General features: G+C 43.6%; 1 protein-coding gene across 2 annotated transcripts in view; it reads right to left on the bottom strand.

The window, feature by feature from the left end:
- FAM3B (FAM3 metabolism regulating signaling molecule B) overlaps positions 1–23082 on the bottom strand; it is a 73986-nt gene that overhangs the window by 25079 nt on the left and 25825 nt on the right. For both annotated transcript variants that reach the window (XM_035283247.3, XM_035283248.3), the window contains exons 3-4: positions 6368–6491; positions 922–980 (exon numbers count right to left, since the gene is read on the bottom strand). In XM_035283247.3, the coding sequence (XP_035139138.3) occupies positions 922–980; positions 6368–6491 (183 nt within the window). The remainder of the gene's footprint in view (positions 1–921; positions 981–6367; positions 6492–23082) is intronic.

Genomic DNA, 23082 nt, shown 5'->3' with positions numbered 1-23082 from the left:
CAGAAACACCAGACTCTTCACCCAGGCCTTCTTCCCACAGAAACACCAGAGCCCCCTCACCCAGGCATACCCACCTCATCCCACAGAAACACCAGATGGCCCTCAGCCAGGTTCACCCCCGTCTTTCCACAGAAACACCAGAGCCCCCCACCCAAGCCCACCCCCCTCTTCCCACAGAAACACTGGAACCCCTCAGCCAGGCCCACCCGCCTCTTTCCACAAACACCAGAGCCCCCTCACTCAGGCCCACCCTTCTCTTTCCACAGAAACGCCACAGCCCCCTCAGTCAGGCCCACGTGCCACATCTCACAGAAACAGGAGAGCCCCTCAGCTCATTCACTTCCTACTTTCCAGTCTCCTTCAGGGCTGGCCGACCAGGAGCATTTGATCTCCACTTCCACAGCCCTGGCGTCCTGGGGCTGTGCTGTCCACTCACTCTGAGGGACGTTGTGGGAAACCCTTTCCTTCTCCTTTGGGCCCCTCAACAGCAACTGCGACAGAGCTTTATATGGGGCCTAAGACAAAGGCCAAGTTTTGTTGCCCACGAGGCTGCTGTGGCTTTTATCACACAGAAGTATGAGCTGGCCTGTGGCGTCAGCGCCTGAGCAGACTCTGGGACTCTGGGGGCAAATGAGGCTCAGTCCAGACCACAGGCTGCACCCCCTTGGTGGCGCTTCCGGTTTTAACCCTGCCTGTGGCCTGGCCCTCTGTGTTTGAGTCTATATTTAGTTTTCAGTTGTTTATTTGTTGTTAGAACCACAAATAATCTGTGAAGTGAGACTTGTAAAAATAATTGAATATATAATCTTAAAATGCATTAAAATATAAAGCTAGACTAAACCATGTGCAAAAATCTTGAAAACCCAAGCTGTCTTTCAGAGAGCTTTTAGAGAAGTTTAAAGAGAACGTTAAGGAACTTACAGTTGACAATGGCAATGTTTATTCCTCTGGCGACGTTCCCCAGCTTTTCTCCCATGAGCCTGAAATGTAACTAAGCGTTAGTCAAGTACCAAGAAGCCTGCAGCAGTCCCTGCTCCACGAAGTCTCCGCCTGGCCAAATGTCAGGCTCATCTGCTGTCCCGACTATTTCCCTGAAGGTCCACACCAGCCTTGGTGCGGCTCCCGAGAACACCACCCCCGTGCCCACCCACACACATCTATTCCCAGTGTCTACAGACTCAGTCCCTTGGGGGACCTGGAATCTCAGGGGACCTGGACACTGCATTCAATCTTAAAATGTAGACAGATGGCTAGGGGGAAGAGAAACTGACATTTATTTAGCTGAGGCTCTTCACTGATGTACTTTAATTTTAATTTATTATTTATTTATTCACTGAGACAGGGTCTCGCTCTGTCATCCAGGCTAGAGTGCAGTGGTGCGATCTTGGCTCACTGCAACCTCTGCCTCCCAGGCTCAAGCAATCCTCCCATCGTAGCCTCCCAAGTAGCTGGAACTACGAGTGTGCGCCACGACACCTGACTAATTTTTAAAATTTTTTTGGAGAGATAGAATTTTGGCATGCTGCTCAGGCTGGTCTGGAACTCTTGGGCTCAAGCAATCTGCCTGCCTCAGCCTCCCAAAGTGCTGGGATTACAGACATGAGCCACTGTGCCCAGCTATGTCACTTAATTTTAATCATTTAAATTAGAGAACATGAAATGTCAAATTCAGAGGATTGTGTCCTAAAACAAGAGAGAGGAAATGACTTTCTGGAGATGGTAATTATGACTGAAGATCACAGAAATGGTGTGTGTGCAGGTTCCCTTGGTCAAGTTTCAGAATCAATGACATGTTAGTTTTATGAAAAGAATCTGGAAGTCTTCTTCCTTTTTCCATGCTTTGGAATAGCAAGTATAGAACTTTAATATTCTGCTTTTGACAACTTTACCTAACTCCCCCCATGAGTTTTCTAAGCTTAGTGCTTTTTGACAGTTTTAGAGAATATTCCATAAGAACTTGAAAAGAAGCATAAAGAAATTTCTGGTCATCTGAACCTATTCCCTCATAGAGAAAAGCAGAAAAGATGAGGCAAGTTTTGTAGCTACTGTTGTTGTTAAAGATCTGCTTGTACAGAGTAGAGACAAAATAAGATAGTCAAGAATTTCCCAGGCCAAGATCTAGAAGACTAAATTTCGGGGTGGGAAGTCCAGCATTTAAAGCTACTTTTAACCAAGGACAATTTTCTAATTCCAGAAAAAGTATGTAAGGAAGGGAACAGCACTTCTGACAACCACGTGAGCCAGGGGAACAGAAGCTGGAAGCTAGGGTTAGAGCCGTGTTGAATCTCCCACATCTTATTTGGGCTGGGGTCACAGAGGGTTGAATCCTGAAAGTGAGAGGAAACCAGAAATAAATCAGAGCTTGTATAGACTTCAGCCTAGTTTTTAGTCAACTAGGTGGCCCAGAAAATCTTTAACATTTATTCAGGTCATCCAGTTCTGCTGAAGGTTCCAGGTCCCTGGGAGAAGCAAAGAAAATTCCTCAGAAGAAGATATCATCCCAGGCCTCAATTTTTTTAAAAAACAGGTACAGGATCAAATGAAACATAACCTGTGAGGAGGGAAGTCAGTGCACACAAGAGCCAACGGAACCGGCAGAAAACAGCAGGTAGCAGCGGCAGACTCCCAGGCCCTCCACGTGCTACAGGTATGCAACCCAGACTTTAACTGTAATGTATTCCGGAACATGGTTGATAATTAAAAATGTCACAACCGAAAAGTACCAAAGCTGACATGCTGATTTAAAAAAGAACCAGAATAAAGTTCTAAAACTAAGGTAATATAGTAACCTAAAATCACTAGTCATTGGATGGGTTTAACAGTAGATTAGGTACAGTGGAAGAGAGAATCAGTGAATGGAAAACAGCTCTGTCCACAATAAAGAGCAGAGACAAACAGATGGAAAATACAAACTAGACTGTAGGCTACGGAGAATATAGTAGTGATAAGGTCTAACATGTTTCATGCAGAATCTCAGAGGAAGAGGAGAAAGTGAATGGGGCCAAAGATACAAGGGCAGAGAATTTGTTACATTTGATGAAGGACTTCAATATCTACATCTTTAAAAAACTCAAGAAACCGCAAAGAAGATAAAACAACAAAAGACACATCAGGATACCAATGCTGAAAAATCAAAGACAAGGAATTACAAAGGCATGGGGGTGGGGAGAATAGGCAGTTACTTTCCCAGGAGCAACAATTAGACTGTCCGCTGACTTCTCAAAAGAATAAAAAATAGAACCTAGAAGACAGTGGAATAGTACCTTGAATGTGCTGAGAGAAAATAATGGCCAAGACAGCCTGCAGAAGTACTTTTCAGGAATGAAGATGGAATAAAGATATTTCGGAGAAACATAAACTGAAGAATTCACCACGAGCAGACCACGTAGCAGCATTTGCTCTGTATCTTCTGCTGTAATAAATCTCACCTATAAGCATAACCTGTCACTGAATCTTAGGAGTTTTTCTCGAGTGTCACCAAATTTGAGGCTGGTTGTGAGAACTCCTCTTTAAAAAAAAGAACTCAATAGAAATGTATGCACATGTGCACCAAGAGATATAAACAGCACTGGTCCTAATAACTCCAAACTGGAATGACCCAGCTGTCGTTCAACAACGGAATGGATAAACTGTAGCATATTCATGCAATGCAATGTGATACAGCAATGAACATCTCAGAACAATAGCTACGTCCAACATCAAGGATAAATCTCACACATACAACTTTAAGCAAAAATGCCAGACACAAAAGAGTACTTGGTTTATGATTCTGTTTACACAGAGTCTGAAACAGACAAAATTAAACAAGTGTTTAATTAAATAACAGTATTTTGCAATGCATGCTTGGGCAGTAAAACTACCAAGAAAAGCAAGGAAATGATCACCCATCAAAGCCAAAAACCAGTGTATTGGGCAGGAAGGAAAGAGGAAGTTGCATTTGGGAAGGGGCACACAGAGGGCTTATGGAGTGCTAGAGATAGTCTATTTCTTAGCAAGGATGTTGGCTACACAAGTGTTCACTTTATCATAATTAATTACAAAATGATATATCCATAAGGTCGTTCACTGCAGCATTATTGGTAATACCAAAAGATATCAAACATCAGAAATGCCTGTCAGTGCAGAACTAGTTGAATAAAGTATGACACATCCATGCTATGGAAATCAATAAAGGAAATGAGGAAAAGCTTATGGATTGATATGGAGTAATCTCTACTAACCATTAAGTGAAGAAAGCCAAGGGCGAAACTGTGTTTAGAGTTTACCACCTTTTAAGTAAGAAAGCATATATATATGTATGTGTACATATGTGTGTATGCACACATATTCATACACACATATACATATATTCACATGTATACATGCATACATATGTATATAAAAATATACTCCAAAGTATGTGTGTATTAATTATAGATATAGCTTATTTTTGCCATTAAAAAATACTGGAAGAATAAATAAAAAACTAAAAAATCAAGATGGGAACAGGACATGGGAGAAAAAGTGGAGAATATAGGGAAGATTTCTCTGAGTCTCTTTTTTGGGACATAAAATGTTCAAACATAATGTTGATTTCTGAACCACATAAATATATATTCAAAAATTAAATGAAACCCAAAGAAAAACAGACAAACCTAGAATTAAAAGCAAATGGAAATTAATCCACCTGTAACATAACTACGGGGAAAATAATTATTTCATATGACTTTGCTCATTGCTATGAGTTGAACGTCTGTCCCCTCTCAAATTCATGTGGAAATTTAATTGCTTTTGTAACAGTATTAAGAGGTGGGACCTTTAGGAGGTGATCAGGCAATGAGGGTTCTCCCTCATGAATGGATTAATGCCATTATCACAGGAGTGGGTGAGTTCCTTATAAAAGGACAACTTCAGTCCCCTTTTGCCTCTCTCTCTCTTTCTGCTGGAGCTGGGACACCCTTCTACTTCTCCTACCTTGGACAGGAGAACTCCAGGCTCTTCAGCCTTTGGACTCCACGAGTGATGCCAGTAGACCTCTCATCTCCTATTGATTCTCAAACTGAGAATTATACCACCTGCCTCTCTGGTTCTGAGGATTTAATATTTGGACTGAGTCATGTTACCAGCATCCCAGGGTCTCCAGCTTGCATGGGGCTTCCTGGCCTCCATAACTGGATGAGCCCATTTCCCTAATAAATAAATCCCCTCTTTCCTTTCTCTTCCTACCTCCCACCGCCATTGGCTCTGTCTCTCTGGAGAACTTTGATTAATATAGATATCTGCCTCTTTATAACCTGGTATTGTAATTTGAAGGCAAAGGTTAACAGTACTAGGAACCAAGATTCTCAGTGTAAGAGAAGAGTTAAAAAGTAAAATAAAAAAACTTAAGGGGGTGAGACTCCTGCACTGTTCAATTTGAATTGTAAATAGTAATGTAAATTTGTGATTCAGAAACAAAGGCATTGCTTGGTTCTGTCCACTAAAGGTGCTTAGGAGGAACACTATCCAGGGGCCGTGAGTGTCTAGATCTGTTTCCAAATACCATGTCCCATTAAAGAACTGTCTCTTTAGAGAAATGGCTGATTTCAGTGGGAACAAAAAGACTCTGCTGAGCTTGGCTGTGCTATAAATCCAGGAAGCACTAAAAAACCAAAGGGGGTCACTGAAGAAGAAACAGATAAGTGGTGCTACACTTATTACATTAGTTAAATTTTCAGTTAAAAACCTCAAAATGAACCCCTCCAGGAAAGAACGGCTGTGTCGGGAAATCACACCAAATATTTAAAGAAGAAATCATATCAATCCTATGGATTTTCCCAAAATATTGAAAAAGTATGAGGTGCGGACTGCAAAGAGGAACAACACCTGCTTTAATGCAGGAGGGTGAGGATCATAAAACAAAACTAACAAACTATCAGCGGAGTTTTCATGTTCCCATGACTTTGAAGGGCTTGGCCACATATTCAGAGTAAAGTAGTCCGCCTTTGTTCAGAGCCCACCTGGCCCTGCACACCCGAGGGTCCCGTGCCCCCATGTCCCCCACACACCTTCACTGCGTCACTACTGATCCCTACTTGGATCACAGAGCAGTTGCCTATCATCACCCAGAGAACCCACAGGGCTGTGTTGAGTTCAGATTTAAATCCTAAGTGTAACTGCAGTTAAATGAAACATAAAACCATTCAAGACAGGACACATACAGCCATCAGAGACAATCAGCTCCTTCCCTGATGAAGACAGCGGAGCTTTCTCATTTCCACCTGGATGCTCTCAGTCTTTTGCCTGAGACCAAGGACATATATATGTTTCTCTCCTGTGGGCAGAACTGCTGCTTGGTCAGCCTCAGGGAAGGGGTAGCTTTGTTTTCCTTCTGAACGCTGGCACTTACAGGTTGTCCTCAAAGCAGATTTTGGCATACTTGTTTTTGCCACCTCCACTGAGTAACCGGTAGGCATAGGTGTCAGATGGGCAGGGAGTCCAGTGGTCACATTTTTGTCTTTTGGGAGCTGGGGCTGTAATGAGTAAGAAAGAATATAGCCGTTAACATCCCACAGTGATTTATGGATGCGACTGCTGCTTGGCGGAGAGCACCAGTGCTTCATACCAGAAACTCCAAGCAGCGGTGGGAAAACCTGATGGGCAGGATTTCCAGACTTCACTGGGAATTCTCCTAAAGACACAAAGCTAACTCAATCTAAGTCTATTTTATTTATTTATTTTTTATTAGGAAGGAAATAAGGGAAGAAAATAACAAACAAACAGCCAAGTCATATTTCATTTAAGTCTGTGAAATGCTATGCAAATGCTGAAGAATGATTTACTTCCAATTATGTGGTCACTTTCAAAATAGGTGTAATGTGATACTGAGAAAACTGTATGTTCTGTGGACCTGGGGTGAAGAATTCTATAGATATTCACTGAATTTATGTGTTACAGGTCTGAGATCAAATCATAAAAGTCCCTGTTAATTTTCTATCTCGTTGATCCATCGAATATTAACAATGTGGTGTCAAAGTCTCCTGCTATTATTGTGCAGGAGTCCAAGTCCAATCTGATTCTATTTTAAAGTGACAAATAAGCAAAGGGGGAGAGGGATATTGAGTAGGTGTAACAATTTTAAAAGGGCTGGGAATCACTGCCTATGGCAGCCCATTATGACATTCTTGGTGGGCAATGTAATTTACATTACAATAAAAGAAAGATTACAGGGGTCTAAGAGTGCTGGTGAGCAAACAGAGCCCTCTGTGGAGCATCTATAAAGCTTCTGCATCTATACAGCCTTTGTTACCTTAAATACACATCACACAACATGCCACATACACCATAAACACACACGCCATGCATATCATACACACACCACATACTCAACACATGGACACCCACACCACACATGCAGACATATACACCACATGATGTATCTCTCTCACACACACACACACACACACCATACACAGCACACATTCACACACATCATACAACATGCTATACACCTCACACACACATCATGTGCTCACCACACACACGCACACCATACCATATAGATACACACATCACAGATGTACACACACACAGACCACACCACTCCCACACACACACTCATACACACAACATACCACACACAAACACATACACTCTATATCACATACACATGACCACCACAGTTGACCCACTCTCCTTTCACTTGAGTGTGAGAAACTGAGCTTTTAACCCAGGATGCTCTGATGTCAGACCCTGGAGATGTCTCTCCTAGCATCAGCATCCTTATTCACAGGGTTCATCAATTTGGGAAGATTGAGGCTGGAATGCGGGGAGCCACCTGGCCCTGCAGACTCCTGAGGCTCCCATCTGCCCACATCCCCCCGACATCTTTCACTGCATCACTACCGATCCCTACTCAGACCCCAGAGTAGTTGTCTATCATTACCCACAGAACCCACAGGGCTGTGCTCAATTCAGATTTAAATCCTAAGTCTACAGAAAGGAATTCAGAAAGCACTCTCTCGCCTTAGGTTTGAGTAGAAACTTGGCTCTCTATTTTATGAATTATAGTACTCTTAGCACCTTAAGCTAAGAAGTATGGTCAGCGAATTGGTAGATTTTACAATAAATATCACAAGTAAAGAATCAAGGCTTACCACTGTAGACAATCATATAATCACAAACAAAGACAGGAAGAAAGGAACAAAGGATCTACAAGACAACCAGAAAACAATTAACAAAATGGAAGTAGTAAAGCCTTGTCTATCAATAATTACTGTAGATGTAAATGAAATAAATTCCCTAATCAAAAGTCATAGATTAGCTAGATGGATTCAAAAACAAACACAAAAAACCAGACCCAACTATATGTTGCCTACAGGAGACTCACTTCACCTTTTAAAAAACCATATAGATTGAAAGTAAAAGGATGGAAAAAAATATGCCATGCAAATGGAAACCAAAAGAGAGCAGGGACGGCTATATTTACATCAGTTTAAATAGACTTTAAGTCAAACTTTTACAACGATGATAACTACATGATAATAAAGGAAGAAGTTCATCAAGAAGACATAACAATTATAAATATATATGCACCCAACATCAGAGCACCTAAATACATAAAGCAAAAATTAAGAAATCTGAAGGCAGGAATAAACTGTAATACAATAATAGTAGTGAATGCCAATACCCCACTTTCAATGTTGAACAGATCAGTCAGGCAGAACATTTTTTAAAAATTAAATTTTGTCTTAGTCTATTCAGGCTGTTTTAAAAAAATACCTTAGGCTGGATAATTTGTAAATCACACAAATTTATTTCTTAAGCAACTTCAACTTCAACAACTCCTCCTCTTCCTCCTCCTCCTCCTCCTCCTCCAAGTCTCACTCTGTCACCCAACTGGAGTGTAGTGTGTAAACTCAGCTCACTGCAACCTCTACCTCCCAGGTTCAAGGAATTCTCCTGCCTCAATCTCCCAAGTAGCTGGGACTACAGGCATGCACCACCATGCCTGGCTAATTTTTGTATTTTTAGAAGAGATGGGGTTTCACCATGTTGGCCAGGCTGGTTTTGAACTCCTAACCTCAGGTGATCTACCCACCTCAGCCTTGCAAAGTGCTGTAATTACAATTGTGAGCCACCATGCCCAACCTATTTCTTAAACTCCTAGAGGCTGGGAAATCTAAGGTCAGGTGCCAGCAGATGCAGTGTCTGATAAGGGCCCATTCTCATAGATTGCACCTTGGTGCTGTGTCCTGACATGGTGGAAAGGGGCAAACATTCACCCTTCAATCTCGTTTATAAGGGTGCTAATACCATTCATAGGGGATCTAATCCCATTCATAAGTCTGCATGTCTTAATTTCCACAAAGTCCTACTTCTTAATACTATCAGATTAGTAATGAGGTTTCAACATACAAATACTGTTAGGATATCAACACTCAGCATAGAAGGCACAGGAGACTTGAATTGCAGTTCACACCAAATGGACCTAATAGACATATACAGATCATTCCATCCAGAAGCAACAGAATATCCATTCTTCTGAAGCACACATACAATGTCTTCCAGGACAGGCTTAGCTCTCTATTTTAGGCCACAAAACAAAACTTAATAAAGGTAAGAAGACCGAAATTGCATCAAGTATCTTTTCCTACTACCATGGTATGAAACTAGAAATTAATAATCAGGGTATATTAGGCCATTATTCCATTGCTATAAAGAAATACTTGAGACAGAGTAATTTATAAATAAAAGAGAGTTGGTTGGCTCATTGTTCTGCAAGCTGTACAGGAAGCATGGTGCTAGCATCTGCTTAGTTTCTAGGGAGGCATCAGAAAACTTAAAATCATGGTGAAAGGCAAAGGGGGTTCATGGCCAGAGCAGGAGCAAAAGAGAGTGAGGGTGAGAGGAGGTGTCACACATTTTTTAAAAACCAGACCTCATGAGAACTCACCATCAAAGGGATGGATGGTAGAAACCATTCATGGGAAATCTGCTCCCATGATCCAACACCTCTCATCACGCTCCACCTCCAACAATGGGGATTACATTTTGATGTGGAAATTTTTGGGGCTACAAATCCAAATCATGTCATTTTGCCCTTGGTCCCCCAAATATCTTGTCCTTCTTACATTGTAAAATACAATCATGCCTTCCCAATAGTCCCCCAGAGTCCAAAATCATTCCAGCATTCACTCAAAAGCCCAGAGTCCCAAGTCTCATCAGAGACAAGGCAAATATCTTCCACCTACAAGCCTGTAAAATCACAAACAATTTATTTACTTCCAGGATAAAATGGGGATACAAGCATTGGGTAAATATTCTCATCCCAAAAGGGAAAAAATCGGCCAAAAGAAAGACTATAGGCCCCACACAAGTCCAAAACCCAGCAAATCTTAAAGCTCCAAAATAAATTTCCTTCAACTCCATGTCTCACATCCAGGGTACACTGGTGTGAGGGGTAGACACTCAAGGGCTTGGGCAGCTAGCTCCACCCCAGTGGCTTTGCAAGGCTCAGTCCCTAAGGCTGCTCTCACAAACTGGCATTAAGTTTTTGCATCTTTTCCATGCAGAGGGTACAAGCTGCCAGGATCTACCACTCTGGGGTCTGGAGGATGGTGGTCCACTTCCCACAGCTCCACTAGGCAGTACTCCAGTGGGGACTCTGTGCAGGGACTCAAATCCCACATTTCCCCTTTGCACTGTCAGAGTACAGGTTCTGCCTCTTCAGCAGGTTCTGCTTGAGCACTCAGGATTTCCCATATATATTTTCTGAAATCTAGGTGGAGGCTCCCAATCATTAACTGTTGCATTCTGTGCATCTGCAGGCTTAGTATCAAGTGGAAGCCCCCAAGGCTTATGGCTTGCACCCTCTGAAGCAACGGCTTGAGCTATACCTGGGCCCCTTTGAGCCATGGCTGAAACTAGAGCTGCTGGGATGCAGGGTACAGTGTCTAGAAGCTGAACAGGTTAGTGGGGCTCTGGGGCTGGCCCATGAAACCATTCTATACTCTCAGGCCTCTGGGACTGTGATGAAAGGAGCTGCTGCAAAGGTTTTTGAAATGCCTTTGGGGCCTTTCCCCCATTCTCTTGACTAATAGAACTTGGTTTCTTTTTACTTTTGCAAATTTCTGCAGCCTGCTTGAATTCCTCCCCAGAAAATAGGCTTTACTTTTCTACCACATGGCCAGGCTGCAAATTTTCCAAATTTTTATTCTCTGCTTCCCCTTTAAACATAAGTTCCAACTTTAAGTAATTTCTTTGCCCACAATTATGAGTTATTAGAAGCAGCCAGGCCATATCTTCTATTAGATACCCTGAAGCATCACTCTCAAGTTCAGAGTTCCACAGATCCCTAGATCAAGGGCTCAATGTAGCCAAGTTCTTTGCTAGGGCGTAATAAAAGTGACTTTTGCTCCAATTCCCAATAAGTTCCTCATTTCCATCTGAGACCTCGTCAGCCTGGCCTTCACCATCCATACTATTATCAGCATATTTGTCACAACCATTCAACTAGTCTCTAGAAAGTTCCAAACGTTCCCTCATCTTCTTGTCTTGAGTCCTCCAAACTCTTCCAACCTCTGTCTGTTACCCAGTTCCAATGCCTTCACATTTTCATATAACCTTATAGCAATGCTCCACTCCTATGTACCAATCTTCTGTATTAGACCATCTTTACACTACTATAAAGAAATATCCAAGACTGGGTAATTTAGAAAGAAAAGAGTTTTAATTGGCTTATGGTTCTGTGGGCTGTACAGGAAGTATCATGCTGGCATCTGCTAAGCTTCTGGAGAGGACTCAGGAAACTTACAATCATGGCAGAAGCCACAGGGGTAGCAAGCCTATCACATGGCCAGAACAGAAGCAAGACAGAGAAGAGGGAGGTACCACACATTTTTGAACAACCAGATCTCGTGAGAACTCACTCATTATCATGAAAACAGCACCAAGAAGATGGTGCTAAACCATCCCTAAGAAATCCACTCCCATGATCCAATTACATTTCACCAGTGCCCACCTCCTACAATGAAGTTTATAATTCAACATGAGATTTTGTAGGAACACAGATTCAAGCCATATCAAAAAGTAATTTCAGAAAATTCACAAATATGTAGAAATCAAACAACATTGGCTTCTGAACACCCAGCGGATCAAAGAAGAAATTAAAAGGGAGATTTAAAAATATCTTGAGACAACAAAATCCAGAAACACAACATGTCAAAACTTATGAGATACAGCAAAACAGTTCAAAGAGAAGAGTTTATAGTAATAAATGTATACATTAAATTACGTAAACAACCTAAGTATACATCAAGGAACTAGAAAATGAAGAACAAACTAAGCCCAAAGTTAGCAGAAGGAAAAAATAACAAAGACCATAGTAGAAGTATGTGAGACGGAGACTAGAAAACAATAGAAAGGGTCAAAAAACAGAATCCGTTTTTTAAAAAGAGATAAAATTGACCAACTCTTAGCTAGACTAAAAAAAACAAAAGAAAGAAAGACTTAAATAAAATCAGTAATGAAAGAGGAGACATTACAGCTGATACCACAGAAACACTGAAGGATCTTAAGAGACTATTGTGAACAATTATACATCAAAAAAAGAAACAGACCAATACATATAAGGAGACTAAGTCAGTAGTAAAAAGTATTCCATCAAAGAAAATCTAGGACCAGACGGCTTCACGGCTGAATTTTTGCCAACCAATGAAAAAACTAATACTAATCAATTTCAAACTCTTCCAAAAAAACTGAAGAGGAGGGAATGCTTCCAAACTCACTTTATGAGGTGAGCATTATCCTGATACCAAAAACAGATAAGGGCACTACAAGAAAGAAAAGTGGGCCGGGTGTGGTGGCTCAAGCCTGTAATCCCAGCACTTTGGGAGGCCGAGGTGGGTGGATCACGAGGTCAACAGATCGAGACCATCCTGGTCAACATGGTGAAACCCCGTCTCTACTAAAAATTACAAAAAATTAGCTGGGCACGGTGGTGCGTGCCTGTAATCCCAGCTACTCAGGAGGCTGAGGCAGGAGAATTGCCTGAACCCAGGAGGCGGAGGTTGCGGTGAGCCGAGATCGCACCATTGCACTCCAGCCTGGGTAACAAGAGCGAAACTCTGTCTCAAAAAAAAAAAAAAAGAAAGAAAGAAAAGTGTAGGTCAATATCCTGGATGAACATAGATGCCAAAATCCTCAACAAAATATTAATAGCAGAAAATTTAATTCACCAAGATATTAAAATAATCATTCATCATGTATATTAGTCCATTCTTTCATTGCTATAAAGAAATATCTAAGACTGGGTAATTTATAAAGAAAAGAGGTTTAATTGGTTCATGGTCCTGCAGGCTTTACAGAAAGCCTGGGGCTGGCATCTGCTTAGCTTCTAGGGAGGCCACAGGAAGCTTACAATCACAATCATGGTGGAAGGTGAAGGGGGCAGGCATGTCAAATGGTGAAAGCAGGAGCAAGTGAGACAGAGTGGCAGGGGGCACACTTTTAAATGACCACATCTCACAAGAACTCACTATCACAAAGGCAGCACCAAGCCATGAGGGATCCACCCTCATCATCCAAACACCTCCCACCAGGCTCCACCTCTAGCACTGGGGATTACAATTCCGAATGAGATTTGGATAGGGCCAAATATCCAAACTGAATCAACATGATCAAGTGGGATCTATCCTTGGAAGGATACATGCAAGGATGATTCAACACATGCAAGTCAATAATGTGACATACCATATCAACAGAACGAAGGACAAAACTGTATGATGATGCCACAGGGTTTAGACAGAAAATAGAAGCAAAAAAAGAATTTGACAAAAGTGAAATCCTTTCCTGATAAAAATTCTCAACAGATTAGGTATAAAAGGAATGTTCTTAACACAATAAAGACCACATATGAAAATCCCACAGTTAACGTCACCACATCAGCTCAAGTCGACGGAGAAAGCACAGTCTCTTCAATAAATGGAATCAGAAAAACTGGATATCCATATGCAGAAGAATGAAATTAGATCCTCATCTCACACCACATAAAAATGTCAACTCAAAATAATGACTTACATATAAGACCTAAAACTATGAAATACTAGATAAAATATAAGGGAAAAGTTCCATGATGTTGGTTTGGGCAATGATTTGGGGAATATACCCTTAAAGGCACAGGCCACACAAGGAAAAACAGGCAAGGGGAATGACCTCAAGCTAAAAGCTCCAGCATAGCGAAGGAAACAACAGAGTGAAGACAGAACCCACGAAATGGAAGAAAATGTTTGCAAAGTGTAAATCTGACAGGTGATTATCCAAAACATATAAAGAATCCAAACAACCAATAACAAGAGAACAAATTTAAAACCTGATTGAAAAATGGCTAAAAAACTTGAATAAAGATTTTCCAAAGAAGACATACAAATAACTAAAATGTATATGAAAACATCTTCAATATCATTAATCATCAGGGCAATACAAAAGCATGATGAGATATCAGCTCACACCTGATAGAATGGAATACTATGCAGCCATCAAAAACAGGTCTGTTGGGGGGAATAGGGGAGGGACAGCGGGGGGTGGGGAGTTGGGGAGAGAGAGCATGGGGAGAAATGCCAGATATAGGTGAAGGGGAGGAAGGCAGCAAATCACACTGCCACGTGTGTACCTATGCAACTATCTTGCATGTTCTTCACATGTGCCCCAAAACCTAAAATGTAATTAACAAAAAAAGAAAAAGAAATACAAGCAAAAAAGAATGGCTGTTACTTATAACAGGAAGGATAACAAATGTTGGTGAAGACATAGAGCAGAGAAAAGCCTATATGCTACTGTGGGAATGTAAGTTAGTATAGCCATCATAGGAAACAGTATGGAGATTCCTCAAATAATTCAAAGAATATGTGACGCAGCAATCTTACTTCTGAGCCTATATCCAAAGGACAGAAAATCATCATGTCAAAGAGAGATCTCCACTCCCAGGTCTACTGCAACATTATTCACCAGAGCCAAGATATGGATCAAACTACGTGCCCACTGACAAATGAGTAAATAAAGAAAATGTGGAAAATAGAGCGCACAACGGAATACCATTCAGCCTTAAAAGAGAAAGAAATCCTGTCATTTATGACAATGACAATGTAGATGAACATGGAGGACATTATGTTCAGAGAAATAAGACACCCACAGAAAGACAAATACCATGTTATCTCACCTACATGTGGAATCTAAACAAGTTGAACTCACAGAAGCAGAGAGTAGGATGGTGAGAGTAGATGATACTTAGCAGAGGCTAGAGGTTCAGGGATTTGGGAAGATGTTGATGGAAATGTACAAAGTTTCAGCTAGACAGAAGGAATAAGTTATCTATTGCACACCATGGGACTATCGTTAATAACAATACACACTGGTCCTCCTTTTATTCACAAAGGGTACATTCTAAGACCCTCAGTGGATACAGGAAGCCACAAACAGTACAGAACTCTATATATACAAGTTGGGTATCCCTATCCAAAATGCTTGAGACCAGCAGTGTTTTGAATTTTTTGGATTTTGGAACGTTGCATTATATTTTTGAACATCCCCAGTCTGAAAATCCCAAATCCGAACCCCTCCTATGAGTATTTCCTTTCAGTGTCAGCTCGCTGCTCAAAAAGTTTTGGATTCTGAAGCATTTCAGATTGTGTGTTTTCAGATTTGGGATGCTCTATCTGTATTATATTTTTTCCTATACATACACACCTATGATAAAGTTTAATTTATAAATTAGACAGAGTAAGATTAACAACAACGAACAATATACTCTAATAAAGTTATGTAAATGTGGTCTCTCTCAAAGTATCTCACTCTGTTTACTGAAGTTATTAGCAAATTCAGCATATGATTTTTTTTTCTTTCCTTATGAAATTGAGAGCTTTCACCTTTTCACTAAAGAAAGCACTTTCCGGCCGAGTGCAGTGACTCACGCCTGTAATCTCAACACTTTGGGAGGTCAAGGCAGGCAGATGACCTGAGGTCAGGAGTTTGAGGCCAGCCGGGCCAACAATGGCAAAACCCTGTCTCTACTAAAAATACAAAAATTAGCTGGGCTTGGTGGCAGGTACCTGTAATCCCAGCTACCTGGGAGGCTGAGGCAGGAGAATTGCTTGAACCCAGGAGGCAGAGGTTGCAGTAAGCCAGAATCATGCCATTGCACTCCAGCCTGGGTGAGAGAGCAAGACTCCATCTCAAAAAAAAAAAAAAAATTCTCCATGAGAGAAGGGATTTTTTTCTGTTTAGTCTTCACCGTATCCTCAGCACCAAGAGAGCATGTGATGCTACTGCAGCTGAGGACCACCGGCCGTGCCTTCTGAGCACGTGCTACTGCAGCTGAGGACCACGGGCCGTGCCTTCTGAGCACGTGCTACTGCAGCTGAGGACCACGGGCCGTGCCTTCTGAGCACGTGCTACTGCAGCTGAGGACCACGGGCCGTGCCTTCTGAGCACGTGCTACTGCAGCTGAGGACCACGGCCGTGCCTTCTGAGCACGTGCTACTGCAGCTGAGGACCACAGGCCATGCCTTCTGAGCACGTGCTGCTGCAGCTCTGGCCAACTTCTGCCAACTTCCTTCCTACTGATCCCAGTTTTCTAAGCAAGAAAGGACCATGGGATTTTGTCTTATTTAATTTCTGCAGAACAAATTTTCAAAGTAATAGATGAATGAAAAGAAGGGGGGAAAAAAACCTACATGTTTTCACTCTCAGGAATCTTCACTGTTTTACTTTTTGGTATATTTCCTTCCAGAGTTTTCTATGCATGCATAAAGCATCTGCAAAGTTAGAAAGCACTAGATAAACATATTTAAACTATGTGTTATGTTATTCAAATTTTCAAATAATTTACTTAATTTTTGTGAACCTCTAGATACCTAATTTTAAAGCAAGTGTCCAATTGCTCCTATGAAAATGTGCTATAAATACACTATTTTTCCAGTGTTTCTAGATTTTTGGACACTCTGTATTTAGTTCTTTTTTTCCTTCAATTTAATAATTATGCCCATTACTTAGGTATTTGCCTGAAAACACACTGAATATAGCATTTGAAAATGTAACAGTTTAAAAGCAGGTGTGTCCTGGCTCCCAACGTTGCAGACACCCTGTGTATGGATACTCAATTCAGAGAAAAGACACAAATGGGAATACACAGGAAAATCCTCCCTGGAGCCCATGCTCCCTCTTAGGGTAGTGACCTGTTCCCTTCACCAGCGCAGAGACCTGTTTGCTTTCCCATGGGCAGTGCTTTTCTCAGCATGACGGCTCCACAGCTCGTTGAACCAGGCCCTGCCCTCAGAGACTTAGGGATTGTGTCTCAGAGACACTTCCAGGTCCCCTTGTCATCATCAGGATGCTGCAGGGAGTATACTGGATACAGAATCCTCTCAACTGGAGGACGAAGAGGACTCGCACCTCTACAGAGACCTGCTGTGCCTGCTGACCGGTATGCTACACTTACTCACAGAGGTGGAAGGCATGCCACATCCATGGCCCTGATGGTTCTTAAAAGACAAGACCACCTCTTTATCTTGAAGGGTACAGTCATTAGGACGACAGCATGGCAGCAGCTTAGCCAAGAGGTGGCGAGGGAAGATTGAAAAGGTCGTTTTACTTTGCGTAAGGCCAGTCGAACCATTACAAAGTGGGCAAATGGTCTATAGACACCACAGAGGAGGCAAAGAGAAGATTCCCGCCACAATATGAAACCAGAAATTAATCATAAGAGTAGTTCCAGGAAATCCACAAATATGTAGAAATTTTACATGATCCTCAACAACGAATGCATCAGAGGAGAAATTAAAAGGGACATGAAAAATATCCTGAGACAAATAGAAATGGGAACACAAGGTGAATAAGGCGGCAACTCTTTGTAACTAAACTGGTGTAAATATCTGGTTCTCATACTTCTCCAGCCTCTACCAACCTTGGGATGATTCTGGCTCCTGCACAAGTCACACACTCTGGTCAGTAAGCCTCAAAAGCAATGTAGGAACCAGAGAGATGTTAAACCTAAATTCAGAGTTAAACCTTTAACCAACGAAGGGGGAGAGGATAATAAAGCCGAGGAGTATCGCGCTCCAGAAATGCTGCCAGGATTTATAAAGTAAGCCGTGTTTTGTCATTTAGCTAAGGGCTGTGCCTGCAAACATACTGAATAACAGTTTTGACCTAAAAAAAAATGTATTTTTCATTCTAAAAATAGCAGTAAATGCTTTCCAGGTAAAGTTTATTTTAGATGCATTAAATATTTCTTTTAAAAGCACCCTGTGAGGCTGAAGAACCCCAGGGCACCTGGGCCTTCCCCCCACCTGACATCTTCATTCCTTGCTTCCCTGCTTTCCGTGACTCTGGCAGCAGCAGGCACTGGGAGCCCTCGCAGTGATGAAAGGGCACCAGGCCTGGCCTCAATCCCATGACAGGTTCCCAAAGCAAGGGCAGCAGCTTCTAAACTTAGGGGGAGAGAAAGGAGGAGCCTGGGTGAGAAACGCCCGGCTGGAGAACAGTGAGCTGGGTTCTAGCCTAACTTGTCCTGTTCTTCTTCCTCTTGCCTCAGGGGCTGGGGCTCAGGGTGCACAGGCCCGCGAGCAGGCCTGCCTAGCACTCTCACCCTCAGACCCAGGACACTCACCCAAAGGGCCGGTGCTGGAGTCTCCAGCTGGGTCATCATGGGGGTCCCATAGGGATGCTCTCCCCAGGGACCCTCCTACAGGCTCAGCAGAACGGGCAGGTCCCCACGCTGGGGCCTGGTAGTCCATCAGCCAGGAACATGGCCTCCCCCACAGCTTCCGGACTTGTAGCCCCTGGCACTCTCCAAGTGAGAGTCCTGTTTCGTGTGGACATGTGCGGGCAGATTTTCCAGAAGGGAGGTGTTTGATGTTCCTCATATCCTCCAGGGAGTATGTGGCTTTAGCGACTAAGGGTGACACACAGATGGGTGCTTGTGTTTCCTCAGAGGACCTGGGAATGGGCAGGGAACCCACGTGTCATTAAAAAAAACTCAGCAGGCTTTCCAGGCCCTCCATCCATTTCCTAGAGGCACAAAGTGTCACCACATGAATGAAGAGGACCATGTTCCTGACTCGCGGGGTAGGGTTGTGGGGTTGGAGAGTGGACACATCTCCTGGGAAGACACAGCTCTTTCCAAACCCTGCCCAGGGAACCATGTCTAGGTCTTCAGTGCTTTTCCTCAAATTCCTTCCCCAAAACAATGAAAAGCTAAAGTTCCCATGGTTTATGTAGAAGCCAATGTCCCAGCCAGGGGGGACGGTGGCCTTCTATTTAGTCTCCCGTTTTTTATGCCTCCTGAAAAACTGGTTTGTTTAAGACTGAAAGCCCCCAGCAGCGACACCATTCCTTAGGATGTGGTTGGCCTTCTGCTGTCAATTACTCTCCTGCCGAGGGAAATCCACGTTACTCCTCATCCTTATGTGCGACTTCTGGTTTATAACACAGTAGCTGCTTTACCCAGCTCTGAAAGCGGCAACGCCGAGATCCTAGTTATGGAGCTGGCGCAGCCTCGAGCGTGGACTCTCCTGGTGGCTTTCCCCAGATGTGATGGAACCATGGAATGTGCAGACTGGGACTTGGAAGGGTGGAGAGGAGGTTTTATGAAATTTAGATACAAATCATAAAGAACTTTAGATTTAAAAGAAACCAGAGAGACTGGTTGGTTAGTTCCAGGATTATCAAATTTGCCTCCGTATGAAGCCAAGTCTAAAACAAATTAAAATAAATGCAGGTTCTTGGCTTCTGCCCTGGACCTGCGAAGCTTTGAATTTCCCAGACTGGGGTCCAGGAATCTGTCTTTTAAAAATACTTCCTGATTTGGGAACTATGATCTCATTTTTTCTCCCATAAATGAGGAAGATTATTCTAGAGGGTACAAGATCCATGCAAAGTCACTAGAAATATTGAGTCCTGAAATACGATCCTGTCAGTACAGACCAGGCCAAGAACGAAGGTGGCTGTTGGCATGAAGCATTTCACCCATTTCAATGACCACATTGTTCTACAGGAGATTAAAAGTCCAGTCTGCAAAAACCAAAGAGCAGAAGGCGTGAAAGAGTGTTTCTCTGCTAATCAGTGCTAATTATTTATTACGAGCCTCTGAGTACAGTGAAGGCAGAATTACTGGGTGTGCATTTGGCTAAGGGAAGCCACTGTCAAAGCTGCTGAACTCCTCCCGCTCTGGGTTGGTGGCCATTTATTAAATGTGTCACCTTTATTAAACTTTAAGCCTTTGCCACCAAATAAGAATAGCATTGCTCCTACATGCCTTTAGCAGCGAATCATACACAACGTGTTTCCAGGGTAATCCTGGGTTTTACTAAGGAGAGCGATATTTCGGAGGACATGGCACCATAGGAGGTAGAGGGAGCGTTAGGTATAGGTGGCATCTGCTGTGCACCCTCACTGACAGATAAGGAACAACTCCAAGATGTTAACAGCTAGATAATGGCAAGATTAGCATTAAACATTACTTTTCCTGACTCGAAGTTCAGTGCTACCTCAACCATATCAGTTAAAAGTTGTCGGTTCATTTCATCTTGGTCAAGAGTCCAGGCAGCTGACTGAACACAGCTGATGTGTTTGGTTTAGTTCTGTTTTACAAGACTTTCTGAGCCAGGGATGACCCTCCCTAAGTCCTAAGTATATGCAAGACAAAGTCAACAGGTGCTGTTTCTGGTGGCTCTCCCCAGAAGCTCACCTGTGCAGCCTGCGGCTGTGAGCTGTGTGTGGGGTATACATGGGTCTACACTAGATTCACTCCTTTACTCATTCACAAACTTTATTAAACACCAGAAACTGGCCTAGATTCTACAGGTAGGGCAGTGAATAGAATAACTTACACACAAGAAGAGGGGCAGAAAGTAAAGTCCAAAAAGATCTTTTTGAGCCAGAGTCTCGCTCTGTCACCCAGGCTGGAGTGCAGGGGCGTGATCTCAGCTCCCTGCAACCTCTGCATCCTGGGTTCAAGCAATTCTCCTGTCTCAACATTCCAAGTATCTGGGACTATAGGTGCATGCTCCCACGCTGGGCTAATTTTTGCATTTTTGGTAGAGACACGGTTTCACCATGTTGGCCAGGCTGGTCTTGAACAACTGACATCAAGCGATCCACCTGCCTCGGCCTCCCAAAGTGCTGGGATTACAGGCGTGAGCCATCATGCCTGGACAGTCAAAGAAGATCTTTCCAGACGATGATATGTGCCATGTACAAAGAAGGCATTAATTACTCAATATAGATAAGAAACTCCCTGCAAGTCAAGTAGGGAAAGAGAACAACCCAATAAAAAAGCCAGCAAGGTGCAAATTTGCAATTTACAGAAGAGGGACATGGGGACAGAGGCTTTGTAAAGGTGCTACATGGTCACAGCTTGCCCGGAGCAGCCTTGGTCCCTGGCTGCCGTGGGAAGGGCTCAGCACCCTCTCGAACAGACCCCCCGGTGTCAGCACTCTGCATCAGGTGTGCACCCGCCAGGGTTCTAACGAGCTTGGGTTTTTCTCCTAAGCTGTTACTGATTCTTCCCCTGCCTGTCAGAATGAAATAGTAGCCTCAGGCTCAGCCTGGTGTTCCCACACTCATTAGTAACCTGAGAGCTGCCTGTTGGCACAGTCAGGTGCCCGGAGCACCTCTCAGGATGGGTCAATCCAGAAGGCTGGGTCCTGAAGCGTGCAGGCGAATGTGGGGGTGAGGGAGCCCCGAGCACCATGTGTGGGAGGAAAGCCTCGGGTTTGGCTCAGTCAAATTAAGGGCTTCATTGGCATAATGTCCCCAGCTTCCTTTCTGGACACGGCTTCTTCTGGACACGTGTGGGCCAGATAGTTCCACACCTGAGTAGATATATCCCAAAGGAAATGTCAGCCAGGTCTATCAGGACACCCTCAGGGATGCTCCCTGCAGCAGAACAGCCAGGAGGTGAGCCGGAGGCCGGCCCAGCCAGACCCCAAGTGTACAAAGAGGGCAATGGGCAGGCCCTGCCTAGGCAGAATGCTATGTGCATGGCCCTGGAGGAGAGGTCTCCATGGCAAGACAGGCCTCCAAGCCTTGGTCCTGAAGGAGAAAGAAGAACTAGAATGGAGTCTACAACATGACAGTGAAGGGCAAGCCCACAAAACACAGCAGCCCGTTCTGCAGTCAGGTATTCAAACAGGAAGGCACCCCGAAACACCTCAGGGGTGTGGGCGACTGGAGTCGGAAGTGGGAGTAAAAGGGAATCAGTGTGTAAAACCACGGAGGCCCTGCTGGGCGTGATAAACACTTCAACTGGATCCTCGTCCAAAGGCTAAGAGGAAAATGCGGAAGGGGGAAGAAAGACAGAGTTGGGAGGAAAGGAGGCGGGGGATCTGGGCAGCTGGACCCCGCAGGATGAGAAGGAGCCAGACCTTGGCTTCTCTGGGGACAGGTAGAGCCAGGGCTCCGAGCCCTGCTGGGTGAGCACAGTCTTTCACACTGCAGATGAACCCAGTGTGAGCCTCAACCCTCTAGTAATAAGAGGACTAGAGAAACACTGACAGAGGCCCGAGCAGGGGCAGCTGGCGCTCAGACAGATTTCCAGCAACTGCAGGGATTGCATGAGGAGGAGAAGAAGCCGTGTCCAGAAAGGAAATCCGATTCAGTGAGACCCACCGATGAGCTCAGCTTCAGCTCACGTAGAAATGACGGGAGGGAGGGGCAACCTCCATGGCGTGAACACAAGGAGACTGCACACCTGCAAGGGTACAGAGGATGGGGTCCAACACCATGACCAAAGGCCCTCTGCAGCTGCGCTTAGGGAAGGACAGGTAAGCAGGTGGACAACACAGGATGCACACGGATAAAGGAAAGCCTGAAGCCCCCGGGGAGAGACACTACAGTTGTGGCACGGCAGTAAGGCCCTGAGATTCAGGGGGTCTCACTCCCTATGACCTTGGCTGAGCTGGTGAAGTTCTTGGTGTCTCAGTTTCTCCAGGAGGTAAGCAGCGATGTTCGGGGCTACTGTGATTGTTCAGTGACATGATAAAGGGCTCAGAGCGGCAAGTGGATGCCGGGAGCTCTATCCTGGTGCTTGCTGTTGAGAAGAAGGTTGGCAAGTTCTTATTTTTCAGG

The sequence above is a fragment of the Callithrix jacchus genome, chromosome 21 (assembly GCF_049354715.1).
Source record: "Callithrix jacchus isolate 240 chromosome 21, calJac240_pri, whole genome shotgun sequence".
NCBI lineage: Eukaryota > Metazoa > Chordata > Mammalia > Primates > Cebidae > Callithrix > Callithrix jacchus.
The sequence above is the reverse complement of the archived record's forward strand: the minus strand, read 5'-3'. Positions and strand labels throughout refer to the sequence as shown.